General features: G+C 36.7%; 1 protein-coding gene across 1 annotated transcript; it reads left to right on the top strand.

Moving 5' to 3' along the window:
• The first annotated feature begins 3,458 nt into the window (after positions 1-3,458).
• DNAJC12 (DnaJ (Hsp40) homolog, subfamily C, member 12) lies at positions 3,459-14,022 on the top strand. The gene is made up of 5 exons (XM_010072987.1): positions 3,459-3,657; positions 7,912-7,990; positions 10,343-10,482; positions 11,741-11,942; positions 13,806-14,022. Exons 1-5 carry the CDS (start codon positions 3,580-3,582, stop codon positions 13,898-13,900), a joined length of 594 nt encoding a protein of 197 aa, XP_010071289.1. The 5' UTR covers positions 3,459-3,579; the 3' UTR covers positions 13,901-14,022.
• The last annotated feature ends 520 nt before the right edge of the window (positions 14,023-14,542 follow it).

Raw genomic sequence — 14,542 nt, 5'->3', positions numbered from 1 at the left:
CACCACGCGTGGGCTTCCTTAGACACAGTGTCTCTACCTGGAAGTCTTGCGTGGACAGAACTCGGACGCTTTCCTGAGGCTTCTACCAACACAGAAGTTTTGATCTAAACTTGACAGATATAAATTTAAGTATTGTTCTGTGTAATGTCACTGCTTAACCTCACTATTTACAGAGTCATTTTAGTGAGTTTAATGCAACTGAATCCCTGAGTTTAGTGGCAAGACCAACATTAGACAGGTTGAATTTCTCCCTTGCAGGCCTTGATAACAACAGCTTTAAAAAAAACTCTGGGTTAAAATTGTCGATATGTGGGTTTTGGCTTCAAAAGGGATTATTGTATAGATAACTGACTTTATAGGTGGTATATGTATTTGTATGAGGGGGAGGATTTTTTTTCCCCTGGTTCTTTCAGGTATTAACTCCTAAGAAAATGTACATGCCATCTCTCACACTTTACCTGTTTCTCAGATGTGGATCAGAACAACTTTTTTATTATTCTGCACTAAACAAATTTGTATGCAAGCATTCTTTTTCCTTACTGAAGCTCAGGCAAGATTCAGATTTCTTAAAAAGCACATAGAAGACACTTTTGTCAGCATGTAAAGGAGAGGTGTGACTTTAATGTTGTTGTATTGATGCTTATTTATGTGAAGACTCTGTTCTAAGGAAGAACATATATAAATTATATAGGTGTACAATCTAAAGCTTTATGAGAAGGTAACAATGAGGAACTGATTCAAGGATCCTAAAGCTGACTCCGATATTGCAAGCATTTATCCATGTTAATGATATTGCCCCTACATTGGGAAGTCAGTTTGGTAGTGCTTAGGTCCTCTTCTATTTCTGTAGCTCTGAGCAGGTCAGGGGACAAGGATGGATCAGGAAAAGCAAAACTCATTTGAGTTATATTGTGCCTTGAACTTGAAAATGTGTACTCTGCCCTCAGGAAGCAAGACAACTAAAGTGAGCTGAGAAGAACTGGCAATGGAAGATTTGATGTATTTTACAGGAATATATTAAAATATGTATTTCCAAATCTCACTGTTTTATTTAAAGGGCCATTTATGAGTTCTACAAGTTGATGGGAAGCCTCCTCCCAGAATTCAGTTTCACTCTTGGGTCTAAACAAACAAAATTGTTGATAATGTGTTAGGAATGAATAGAAACGTTTTGTTTGTGGTTGAGTACAGTGAACAAATATGAGATTTCCTCACTTTCAGTACTGTTTGTACATTCTGAGCAATACTGACCAAAACACGTAGACACACAAGCTGTTTCATGTCCTGCACTGTGACAATCTTTCAAAGCAGTTTATATCCTGAAGGCAATCTTTATTTTTTTTTATTTCTGTGCGTTACATGCAGGTCTCTTGCCCTCCTTTTTTGGATGATGCTTTGCTGTGTGAGTAGTCCCATTGAAGCCAGCAGGAGCAGTGAAAGACTGAGTTATTATTCAGTGTCAATATTTTGTGTCCTCAACGTGCAAACCTTCAGACTGTGTTATGGGACCCTTTCTAGCACTGGAAATCTTGGGGTATGGGGGGACAGACACAATTATAGAGCAGTTTGGATCAAAGCCCTTGGTTATTTGGTCTGAACAGGCAAGCATATAGATGGGAGCAAGGATTCAGTGAGCAAATTCCGTGTGAACAAGCAGCTTGCAAGTCTCGGGGTTTTGTCATCTGAGTCCAGCTCTTGGACCTGCAGTTCACCTTGCAGCGCAAAAACAGCCACTGAAAGCTGAAGGGAAAAAGGGTTAAAGAGCTGTCCCTGTCACCTTACGCAAATACGCAAGAAATAGAACGGTATGTCAAGAGTGCTTTTGGGAGGAGGGACAGCTGTTTGTTTTCTATCCTCCCCCAAAGTACAATCTATTTAAATATTTACACGATCTCTTGCTAAAAGGCTCTATTTTCTTTCCTATAATAGCTTCTCTGGTTTATTGTTAAGTTATGAATGGGGGAGAGAGATTTTTAATTGCTAATTCTTCCACTTAGTTGAAAAAGTCTATTTTATTTACTCAGAGAAACATGGTAGTAGGTTTTTCTAACAGATTTAAATGGTTTCACTGAGACTTGTCTTTTGCTGTTTAATATTCTTGCTTCTTCTTTTCATGTACTTTATATATTTTATAATCCTAATAGGATATACGAACATACAGTAAAACCAGGAAATTTCAAACAATACAAAAAGCAGTGGAAGACTAATATTATATGCAGATGTTTTCAGAAGATTAATAATATAGGTAATAAAATAAAGCACTTGTAAATGCAGGAATTATATATTAGGTATTTTGTAAACAGTTCTGAATGGCCAGTAGGTCCTTCACTGGTTAACACACACCTGTTGTAGCCTCGTCACACCCCAGGTATGTGTTCCGCATAGACTCTACTACCAGGACACTGCATCTAAAATTGTCTGAATATTCAGGGTGTCTATTTCTAAGTGTTAGCTTAAAGAATCAGCAAAATTTAATGACATTAAACATCTTGGATTACAAAGCTCTTGCAGAGATGGGAAAAGTAAAAATAGAGCTCCTGAGGCTCCAGAGGAAAGACTTCAGCAAGTGGTTAGTATTATACCTAGGAAGTAATATTTTTAAATCAATAGATCATACAAGACAGTACAGTTAAACACTTCTGTAGTCTTTGCTGGACTAAGGTCTTGATCATTAATCACAGTTCAAAATTAAAGGTGTTGCACTTCACATTGAACGAGTTCTACAATAAATGTGTTTTGAACACAATACAGACCTTCAAGACACAATTCAAAAATAATTTAGCATGAAAAAAGAGGCTCTACTTAATGGGATAGTAGACAGTATCTATTTCATGTCTTTTCATAGTCTTAATTTTGTCAGACACATAACTGATGTACAGGAGGTGTCTGGTTTTGAATAAAAGTATGTATATGTCTTGGTAGCCTTCAAAGAGTAAAGAGTCACCCCTTCCTGTTGGAGTGAGTGACAGAACTCTGAGAGGCTTTGGCAAGGCTGGAACTTTATTCTCAAAAGTTTGCAGCCCTCTAATTGTTATTTCAGAAGTAATTCTTACTCTTTACTATAATTACCCATATAATCCCTTTGTTAAAGACTGTGGCAAAAGTTGCAATAAAATTAATCAGAAAAATGTATTTTAGTATATGTAGGCTCAGGTGCAGGAAAGCCTGTAAGCATGTGCCTGATTTTAAGCGGCTCTACACGTGCTGGCGTGATCTAAATCTCAGATACAGATCGGTTTTAGTTAGTATCCAGAACTCTTTTCAGTCTGGACGAGACGCAGGGTTTAATGTTGCAGTGACTGTGGTAACTACAAATCCCAGGGAGCTTTGCCGTTAGTAGGTCTGTGCAACCGGATTGGCATCCTGCCGGGACCAATGGCAGGCAGAGAGTTCAACAAAATCCCTGCATGTCAGCTGCCAGTGTTAAACTGCAGTGGAGAGAGCTGGGGACCCGAGAGGAAACTGCCTGTTCCCTCGGCTACTTTGAAACCCTTTGAAACCCCTGCGTGAGCTTTGCATTGATATTATATTTTACACCCTCGGTGCCCCAGGTGGAAAAAGCTCACGGGAGTAGTCCAGATGGACGCAATTCTGAACTGCAGAGCAGATGACTTGGAAGATTACTACAGCTTGCTGGGTTGTGATGAACTATCTACGGTAAGAGCCTTCCCCGCTTCCCCTCCAGGTTAAGAACGTTTGAATGTGCTTGTCTGTCTGCGGTGGGGATTTGAAGTGGTTTATCTGTACAGGCAGGACTATTTGAAATGCCTTGTGAACCTTCTTTCTTGCCACTTTTATCTTTTAGTATCTTCCTTCGCAAAGCTCAATCTTCTGATCTGTATACCAATGTTGAGATCCTAGAATAAGGCTTAAATTAAAAGTTTATTATAAAATAGGATTGTATTATAGATGCAACTGAAATAATGGTTTACTCATTAGTTTAGTTCAACATGTGGTATGTTTATGAATCATGAGCCAGCTGCATAGATTTGACAACATCCAAATAATATTTTGGAATATATTTTCGGTTTTAAAAGATGAAAAAAGGTCTACATATGCAACTAATACCATGAATGTTCATAGCTGATAATGCTACTTGAGTTTCTCAGGTTTTATACCTATTTTTTTTTTTAAACTGCAGTCATTGGTTGGGAGGAAAAAACCAAAAATAATCTTTTTTGTTCATAATATTAATGACTTTTAAATGCTAATTTTAATGACATTCAAATACTAGTTTTACTAATTTGTTTTGGTAGCAGATATGCACTTTAGAAGGAGATCTAGCTAAGCAATTGTTGAACAATTTGTAGCTAAAACAAGTGTTCTTCTCCCTACAGGTGTCCATATGAGTTTGTTTTTGATAGTCTGAGTTGTATGCTAATATTTTTTTAATCTAGCTGCTATATTAACTGGGACTGGCTTCCAATTTTGGAGAGAGAGTTTTGATTACTCTGCCGTAATGAAGGATGTGTTCAGTGTGGATAAAAGCTGTATCAGTAAATTTAATCAGATGCTCCCATCTGTCCTAGTGGTCAAATGCTGGGAAAAGACCTCTGTCTTTTCTGTCAGTGAAAGCATACTAGTAAGCATTTTGATCTGTTACGGAAGACAATTTAAAGCTTTTTCCTGAGATAATTCCTGATAAATCATCCCAGCAGAGGGCGGTGTTAAAGTTTCTATGTGGGCTTGTTTCGCAGATATTTCTCATTTTTTATCTCGCACAAATTCCTTAAGGGATTAGTAATTAATGAACAGTTCAAGTACATATGATAATGATTTTTCAAATTACTTCAAAGTGAAGTTAAAAAGATGGAATAAATACTAATGGCTCCTGAAAAATAACCTGTAGAGTATTATTTGTTGAGAGAAGCAGCAGATATATATTACTAGATTATTTTTGACATGGGAGTAGGAACTGAGATCACAAGTTGACTGAATGCCATGATGGCCTTCCCTCAGGATGGTGCACACAACTGCTTCTAACATTTAACAGAAATTTGAGGCATTACAGGTGTTTTGCAATCACATTACTTAGTGTATGAGTCAAGTATTTGCAGCAGCACAGGCTGCTTTAGGCATATACAGCACATACCTGGCTGCAGTACTCTTTATCGAAGGTGCTGAATGTTCTGGTCTTGACCTGATCTGGTTAAATTTAAGCACAAATACTCTCAATTTCTACAGATTTTCCCTGTGTGCAAGTAGGTACCTGTAACAGACTATTCATGCAGTTTTACAAGAAAACTGCAGCTGCCTGTGGAGGTTCCAATGAGGCAAGGCCTTGTGATATCTCAAAGCATTTTGGTTGTAGACTCCTAGTCCTATCCCCTGCTGATAAGAAGAAGCAAAGAATGCACTGAGGGCTTTACTCCCTTCACTAACAAAGGACCTGGTCTTGCTCTTACAACAAAGTAGCAAACCCTTGCCGAGTAAGGCAGCTGCCTCTAGCTTGAAGGTGCCAAAAAGGCCAAAGTTAATCTAACACAGGGTCCGCACGACCTCCAACTCAATTGGTTGAAAGGGTTAATGCTACCTTTCCGCCTCGTGCACATGCGCAGAAAGACGGTTCTCCCCATGCTAATTAAGGAGGCACCCCTCTCCACTTCCTATGCTAATTGAAGAAAGTTAGGCGGAGACCTGAGAACTTTTGTCTATAAAAGGTGAATAAACAAAGAGAAGGTGCTTGTGCCCACCCCCTGAGGACTCCTGAGATGCTGACAGACTGATCGAGCAACTCCTCTCCCCCCCAAGATGTCGCCGCTTATCTCTAAGGATCCAAAGAGTGGTGAAAACTTTTCTCTCTCTTCTCTCCTTTTCCTTTCTTTTTCTCTTCAAGTCTATCTCTCGCTCTCTCTCTCTCTCTCTCTCTCTCTCTCTCTCTCTCTGGCACATGTGGCAACACCTTATAAGTTTTATGCCAGCTCCTTTTCGGGCTTGTTTAGCAGGTTTTCCGTAGGTTGTTTATTTTAGTACTGAAAAGTGATTGCAAGTGTTGTGAACGGTTGCAGGTTAAGTGATTGCAAGTTTTACGAGTGGTTGCGGGTTTCTTAGTATTGTTGGAGATTATGCTGTCGTTATCGCATTGCTGTAAGATTTGGTGTTGTTGGCTGTTGGTAGTGTTGTCATGAATTGTCTTTACTGAGTAATTTGCTTTCTTTTATAATTCTGTTACATTCCACATTTTATACCATACATTTCCCTTCCCCCCCAAACAACTGTATGCATTAAAGTTGTAAGCCAGTATTCAATTCTTTGGTGTCGTCTCACCTTAATTTGCCCCAAGGGAATATACAGAACCTCCATGAACCCCACTTGTCCCACCCAGGGTGGTTTTATGAGCTGGGTCGTGACAATACCCGTGTTCATTCTTGGCTTTTTGTAGAATTGAGCTCACAGACACCTATTTAATCTTTAGACTTCAGAGGGGAGATTTAATTTACATCCTTCTAAGCACAGTGTTATTCATATATTGGATACTTTTCTTGGTAAAACATCTCACAATATTTTATATAGATTTCATCTATTTTGTATGGACTTCATATAAGCTTTTCCTTCTACTGTGGTTTTTTTTTTTTTGTTTTTTTTTTTTTTTTAACTGAAGACTTCCACTCTACCCCTCTGCTACTGTACATATTGTAATTTTAAAGTTCCCCTTTATATAACTAAGTTTTAGACATGGTAGCTAGCTATAGAGTAACCAATTTCAACAAGTTCTCTGTAAAATGTGTATATTTTTAAGTGTCTTACTGACTGGAAATATACCACCTTCTATCTGTCCCACTGGAAAAAGCTATTGAGAAGAAGAGCAAAAAGTGTAGGATTCTTAAAATATCACTGTAGACCACATTTTTCCCAGCATATGACAGCAAAATTTGGCCAGATAGTTGAATGGACTGCAGTTTTATTCTAAAGAAAAAAAGGTTATGAGCCTTAATTTTGAAATAAATAATTTAATTGTATATGGATATCAGCATTCAAAGGATGAGGAATTTATATGAACATGAATTTATATCATGGGAAAGAATAGTAGCTCAGTGATATCTTAGGAAAAACTGTTGTCAAAGCTTAAGCTGTACTGGAAAGATAAAAAGAAGTTTTGGCACCTAAATTATAATAAGAAGAAAGATACTTTGAAAATTCTGAAAATTTGGAAATCTAAGCTGACGGACGCTCCAGTAGTTTCTTGTATTTTGTTAACTGTTAATATGTCTCTGTCTTTCCACTGGTTGTAGTACTTTATGGTACTATAAACTGTGTGGGAATTTGTAATTAACTAATAAATTAATACATGAGAATATTAATACATTAATATTCTAATATTGATTATGAATTTATTCTATTCCAAGCCAGCCTTTTTGCACTGAAAATTAACTTGACAGGAAGAAGGTGAACTGCTAGTTATCTAGCTTTGTGGTATCCAGGATCAAAAGGTCATGTGGTACGGGCTAAATTTCCTATGAAGAAGATATGGAGAAAGCCACCCAGAACCACAAATTCATCTTCAACAATACAGAACGTCTCTGCTTCCTGCAATGAGACTTCATTAACAGAGTTAATGAAACAAAGCAAAGCGCAACTGAAGCGATGCATTTTGTGTATGTGGTCAAATGTGAGGAAGGGGTTTTGCATGTGTGATCTTTACACATTTTTCTTAAAGCCGACTTGCTATATTGGATGACTGAGCTTCATAAAAACAAGGATGAGTGCCTGGAAAATGTAATTAAATAATCAGTGTCACTGACAGATGGTTGTTATTACCTATCTTGATTGTACTAAAGCTTGTAAAAATGAATGGGAAAAAAATCTTTCAGCATTCTTTGTTGTTCCTCCAAACCCCTTTCAAAAAGCAAATTTGAAAATCTTTTCTGTGTGTATGTATTTACTCACTTTAAATCTTGAAATTCTGTTTAGGTTGAACAAATTATTGCAGAATTTAAGATTAAAGCCCTTGAGTGTCATCCTGACAAACATCCTGGAAACCCCAAGGCAGGTATGAATTCTTTCCTGTTTAAAAGCAATCTATTTTTTTTCTTATATTAACATCTCTAAGATATTAAATTCACCCTTAAAGATCTATTAAATGTTATTTTCCAAAAATGTATTTTAATTGTCATTTGTATTGAGTATATTGTCTTTAAATAGAAAGCTTTAATATTCTTTTCTAACACTTGCACACTCTTATGTGGTAGAGCAGGAAGACACTTGCTTGATTTCTTTCTTTTCTCCTAGGACTTTCAATTTTTTTTCTTTCTATGGCAGAATATCTTTTAATCCAGAAATTTTTTATGGAGTGTATCCCTTTCTAGACTTTGAAGTTGGCCTGCTTCCATGCGTAGTGGCATTCAAGTGCCATACTTGCGTCAAGTAGTTAATTTGTTTCCATGAACAAGCCCATCAGGAACACATTAAATGTACTTTAGTTTCTTTTAATTTAAGTTAATGACTAGAAATAAGGAGCAGCCAGTACCACATGAGTAGCCATCTGTTTGCAAAACAGCAGCTAACGTTTACATTTATGAAAGTGTGTAGTTGATCATACCTGCAATGGCTAAGCAGCACCTGATTTATTTGGAGACAGTCTTGCCTGTTCATAACCACAAGATTGCTCTAAACAGTGCTCACCAATGTCTGAATAGTTTATAGTCTTATAATAAAGGTCATTCTGATTATAATTATGGTCCCCACCAAAAATTTGTTGTAGAATAATTAAATATGCTTCTCATTTTGATTAATGCATAAAACTGTTCCTTTGAATTCTTCCTTTTTAACTCTAAACTGGACTATATAAGCATAAACTGAACACCATAGCCTACCTACTTGTGTGAGTTTGACCTCATCCACAAGGTCTTCCCCTGAGATAGCAGAGCTGGGAGTACAGCGATGTTAGATGAGACTTGCACTCCACTGCCTTTAGCAGAGCTCTCAGCAGGGCTTGTCTTTCCTTACTGGTTTGCCATCCTAGCCTAATATCAGAGAGTTGCCAAGGTGGGGGTTAAAAGGTGAAATATGTGGGATTTTTCACTTTGGGGTTCCCTGTCAAGGAACCGGTCAGATTTCATGTTTGAGAGACAATCTACCACCTATTAACAATAACCTGGTCATTAATATTTAATTTATTCTAAATGACAGCACAAGTGCCAGTGAAACCAATGGAATCAACTTTCTCTGCAGAAAATTCTGGCTCTTGCAGCAGGAAGACCAGTGTGTGGTCCTGTCTCTCTGCGCCACCACCCTCTGCTCTCCCCCAAGTTAATTGAAACCAAGTAAAGCAAAAAAGGAAGCCAAGTGCCAACTGTTGGAGCAGCTTTGTTTGTCAAGAAGAAATATTTTATGCTCCATTTTACCTGAGCATGCTGTATTTACTTTAAATGCCTTTTTACAGTACTGGTGAAAGTTTACTTTATATTTTTTATTTCATCAGCTTAAAGCTCAATAAAGAGTAATTAAAGTAGACTTTTTATTTGTTGAGAACTAGTGACACTAGAAAAAGGAAACCTGATAGAACTGCCTCCTCAGCCTGTTCTCTGTTGTTTGATTTATAGTTATCAATTCTGATTAGTGTTTGGGCTTAGTGTATTTCAAAAGAAATCACTCTAATTTGTAAACTGGAATAAATGAATAATAACAATAATAGATCACTGTAGCACAGATGACTCAGATAAAGTTCAAACCTTTGTAACCCTTCTACAAATAGTAACATGCAGCTCCATCCTTAGTAACCATTTAATGAAAAGTTACCCTGTAGGGAAGAATAAGAGCTTTAATTCATGCAGCCTGGTATTCAACATAACATTTTAGCATATGTAGAAAACGTACCTAATAAAATGCATAAGTTGTTTAATTGGAACTACAAGTAGATTCCTCCTCTTGCTTATGAATTTTTTCTTGTAATTTTTTTTTTTGCACACTCATGTTTTCTTGGTGTTGTGCTTTGCTGTGACTTCCTTGCTGCTGTGGATGTGTGCTCCCTCTCGGCATTATTACTCTAGTTTATGTTCCCTTTTCAAGGTTGTCTACAGGGGCGACTTGTTACTTTTGCCCCTTGTACTCTATAAGTTTCTCTGAACTTAAATTTAGGAGATTTTGAAGCTGGTAGACAAATGAGCATTTTAGTCCTCATTTGAAAAGGCTATCAGTTGTCTACCAAAGGTGCCACGATCCTAAAGCCAGCTCAAACTGTGCAAAGCTGTAAGCAGAACAACCACATACCTTTGTCACTTAGTTCTTCTGTCTTCTCTACTCAGTTTGCTCTAAGCCATTGTTGGCAGCTCCCCTTTCACATCTGAATTAATTTATTTGAAAACAAATATAGGCTTTAGTATCTTTTTGGTTTGTGTTCTAGTGGAGAATTTCCAGAAGCTGCAGCAAGCTAAGGAGATTCTTACTAACGAAGAGAGTCGAGCACGTTACGATTACTGGCGACGAAGTAAAATTACTATTCCATTCCAGCAATGGGAGGCCCTGAGCAACTCTGTGAAAACGGTTGGTGTTGTCTAAGTTTGGGCCTTTAGGAGCAGGGGGAGGTTGGGCTGGTCCAGAGAAAATGTTGCAGCGAGAGGAAGAGTTACAACACTTCTGCTGCAGTGGTGGGTTTTGGGGATGGGAATAGTGCAGAGTGATTTCTGCATTAAGGATGTTAAGGAAAGTCTGGAAAACATGGAGGGCTAGAGAAGCCCATTCACAGAAGGGTTTCAGGCTAGAAGTTTTAGAGTTAATTTATCAAGTTGCTGCTTTTATGCATATTATATGAAGTTTAAGTAAATTAAGGGCTGTTTTCAAATGCTTCAGCATACTTTGCTTTTGTAGGAAGCTTTTCTTTAAAGTAGATCAAAGCTAGGATCTTTGTATAATACATGCTCCTTTTGGTATATTGCTTATCAGGTAGGTTTTCATGCTATCTGATTAAATTAAGAGCTCATTGAAAAATCTAATAAATAGGTTCTTTGGAACCCTGGGCTTCACACAGGTATTTGAGGGACCCTGCTAGGCTAATGGGGTGATTTGTGACAGAGACAGATGTTCTGAGGGTTGTTTTCCCTCCTAATGTTCCTAGTGAGATAATTTGGTAGTGCGTTCCTAGTAGATCCTAGTTCTCCAGTGTTTGATTTTTTTTTTCCCTGCCTTATTAGGGTGAATGATAGTTACAAGTCTACACGGTCATATTTTAAGGCAGGTGAATAAATGTTTCCTGTGCCAATTCTGCCCACCTCAATTCTGCTTTTAAGTTTGAGAGCTTCTTCAACTAAAGCATTATGCCTGAACTTAAATGTTTGCTGGAAGTATCCCATTAAGCTTAGTTCCCTTTCCAAACAGAAGTCATTCCTCAGACTTTGATAGTAAATCTTTCCAAATTGTCTCGCTTCCAAAGGGCACTTTGAAGTCAAAGACAGTTTTGAAAATAGACATTCTTCTAAGTCACTCAAGTCCTCTTAAAAAAGTGTCTGAAGTCATGACAGAAGAAACTGGACAAAAGACCGTTTAGAATTATTTGATGCATTTGTACATTTTGTTCATACCCACTGGACATAAACTATCCTCTCAAATGCTGTTTGCAATATGTAACGTGCTGTTACTGTTGTTACTGTATACCATCCTATCCTGTTGACCTGTAAACTTCTCCCTAATATGTACTTTGTTTAACTATTTGTTACAACAATATAAGAAAGAAAAGAGAAGTTTATTAATAATCTTTTAAAGCATAGGAATTAGTTCTTTAGTTGTTACTTTTGCATTTCTTTAGTCAATGCACTGGGCTGTCCAAAGTAAGAAGGACCAAATGCTGGAAGCTCCTGACTTGAGTAACAGCAACAACATAACTAATGAGATTTGGACCCAACAGACTGAAAACAATGAAGACGGGTTACCAGATGGGAACCGCGAGCAAGATGATGTTGCTATTCGTGATGTGGAACCACAGTCTTCAAAGAATCCAGACTCCCCAAGTAAGTGAAACCAGCAGTTACAGAAAATTGCAGTATCCAGGGATTAACCTGAAATGGAGGCTTTCAGTCATGAGAAATTCTTCTCTAGAATAATATGTTTAACTGGTAGCTTTAAAATGTTGTTTGGTTGGGGTTTTGTTTTGAGTTTTATGTTGTTTATTATTTATTTGCTTTTGAATCTTTCAGACCTTTCTTCTTCCCTACCCCATTCTTACTTGCTTGTTTGCTAGTCAAACCAAAAACCAGAGAAGAAGAAAAAAAACTCTTCTTAAACCAAAATGAAAAGTTCAGTTTTGCTGCAGTATCAAAAAAAAAAAAAAAACCAAAAAAAAACCCAAACAAAAAAGGCAATTATTTTCAGTGATTAAAAAAAACCCCCAACTTTAAAAACTGTTAAATAAAATATTTAGGTATTATAGTGTTGGTTTTTTTTAATCCAGTATTCAGAGCTTCTGCTCAGTTTGCATCTGATGAGTTAATGAGGACTGAAAATTGAAACTTGAAGGCTTTTTTTATATTTGAACAAGTTTTTTAAAAAATAGTGCATGCACCAGAATAAGTGTGTATTTCAAAAGCTGTCATCTGGCCAGTTAGTATCTCCTGACTGTTTAGGTCAGTATGCGTGAATCAAAGTTTACTTACCACAATATCCACCCTCTGTTCTGCTTGATCCTTTGGAAATTTCATAATTTTAGGCATATGTTATCAGAGAACTATTATTGAACAAAGTCCTGTCATTTCTTCCCAGCTTGATCAAACAGGAAATTAAGTTGAACTGAGAGGGTAGTAAAACCTAATTTAATCCCAAATATTTGTGGAATGCAGAAAATGTAGATAAGAAATTCTACAAATAAATATATGTGAGGCACAACTGCAAATTTTATATTTTAAAATTATGCTTTATAATGTTATACTGTTTGCTACTTTTTGGTAATTAAATAATCACTGTAACCTTTGCAGTAAAATTTCAAAGTAAAGAAAACATCACCTTGTTCCTTGTAATGGTGAGCTTTCTTTGCAGGCATCTTCTTTCTCATAATTTTTCAAGTTTTGATTTCTGTAGATTTGAATGGGAAAAATATCAAGTGCATTAAATACCTACTTCATTTATCCAGTGGGCATTTTAATAAATGTTAATATTAGAATATATTTATTTGACAGGGCCTGTATGCACTTCAGTTTTCATCACACTTGATGCTAGGATGTTGATAATGCTTTTGTTTTGGTCCAGGAAAATTTGTTATATTTGTTTCCACTTATAAATCGGGATATTTTCATTTCCTGTCTGCTGGTCTGCAAGAATTATGGACAACAACTCCACGTAGTTATTTCAGCCTGACTAAGAGATTTTTACACTAAGTCTGGTAATAGGTTTCAGCTTCCTGACAAAGGAAGATCACATTTTAGTATTAACAGCCCATAGATTACAAAAACATAGTGGAGGGTCTCACAAACTCCCTTTACTCCCTTGTATGTGGAAAGGGCAATCAGCACCTTCCCTCCATGGCGCTGCCTTTCATGTACTTGGAGATCTATCATGTCACCCTCTATCTCTTCTTTAGATTAAGCAAATGCAATTTGTTCAGTTTTTCTTTGTGAGTCCTCTTTTCTGGACTGACATTGTTCTTGCTGTTCTCCTTTTGATTCTTCCCAGGTGATATATATCTTGAAGTTTGGTGTTCTCTTGAGTTCTTGTTCAAACGGTGACAAGAATACAGAGGTTGTCCCTGCTAGTCAAGAGCACCGAAAGTGACCAATTTTTTACTTCATTTTTTGGGGGAAGATTATCAAGTAGTATTTTAGACAACTTAGTTTTATATATACTTGTAATAATTTAATTGCCTTTATCTTTTTTTTTCTCAGGATTTTCAGAGGCAAATTACTGGCACTTGCGTTTCCGCTGGTCAGGGGATGCTCCATCAGAGCTTCTGAGGAAATTTAGAAACTATGAGATCTAAAATGCAAAATACACAAGAGCATGAGATCATCTGCTCAACAACTCAGTATTTTTTTGTCAGTAGTTATAAGTTAGTTGTATTTTCTATTCATTCATCGTGATGTGAACGTTGTTAGAATAAATATCTTAATACTGATTTGTTAACACACGTGCTACAAGCACTGCAGATGGAGGTCTTTTTGTTGAATAAGAAACCTTTAAGCAAAGCCCTTTTCAATATTAACATGAAGTGATTTTGTGAAGTTATCTAACATCTTATACTTTGTTTCTTGTATTCTTAAATATTGTGTAGTGAATATTTTTGTCAAAATTGTGATGTTATAAATAATGTCCTCTTGGCAGAACTAAAAGTCAATGTTAGACTCCAGCATATCATCCTATTTGGTGATGATCTTCCAAAAGCTATATGACAATGAACTTTAAACAAAACTGTGCTTATTTCTAAACTATGTACTCTGCTTTGCTTCTCTATTACATTGTATTTACTGTAGTGATTTATAATGCATGCCTGCACAATACTGTTACAAACTTAACTTGTTGGAGAATTGTGATCTTATTATATAGATGAATTAAGAACCTTCTTATTATCCAAGAACATAACTCTTAAAAAAATCACTTGCTTTCTATCTTAACAAGTGTACTT

This window comes from Pterocles gutturalis, unplaced genomic scaffold (genome assembly GCF_000699245.1).
Source record: "Pterocles gutturalis isolate BGI_N339 unplaced genomic scaffold, ASM69924v1 scaffold48407, whole genome shotgun sequence".
In the NCBI taxonomy this organism is placed as follows: domain Eukaryota; kingdom Metazoa; phylum Chordata; class Aves; order Pterocliformes; family Pteroclidae; genus Pterocles; species Pterocles gutturalis.
This window is presented reverse-complemented; position numbering and strand designations above follow the sequence as displayed.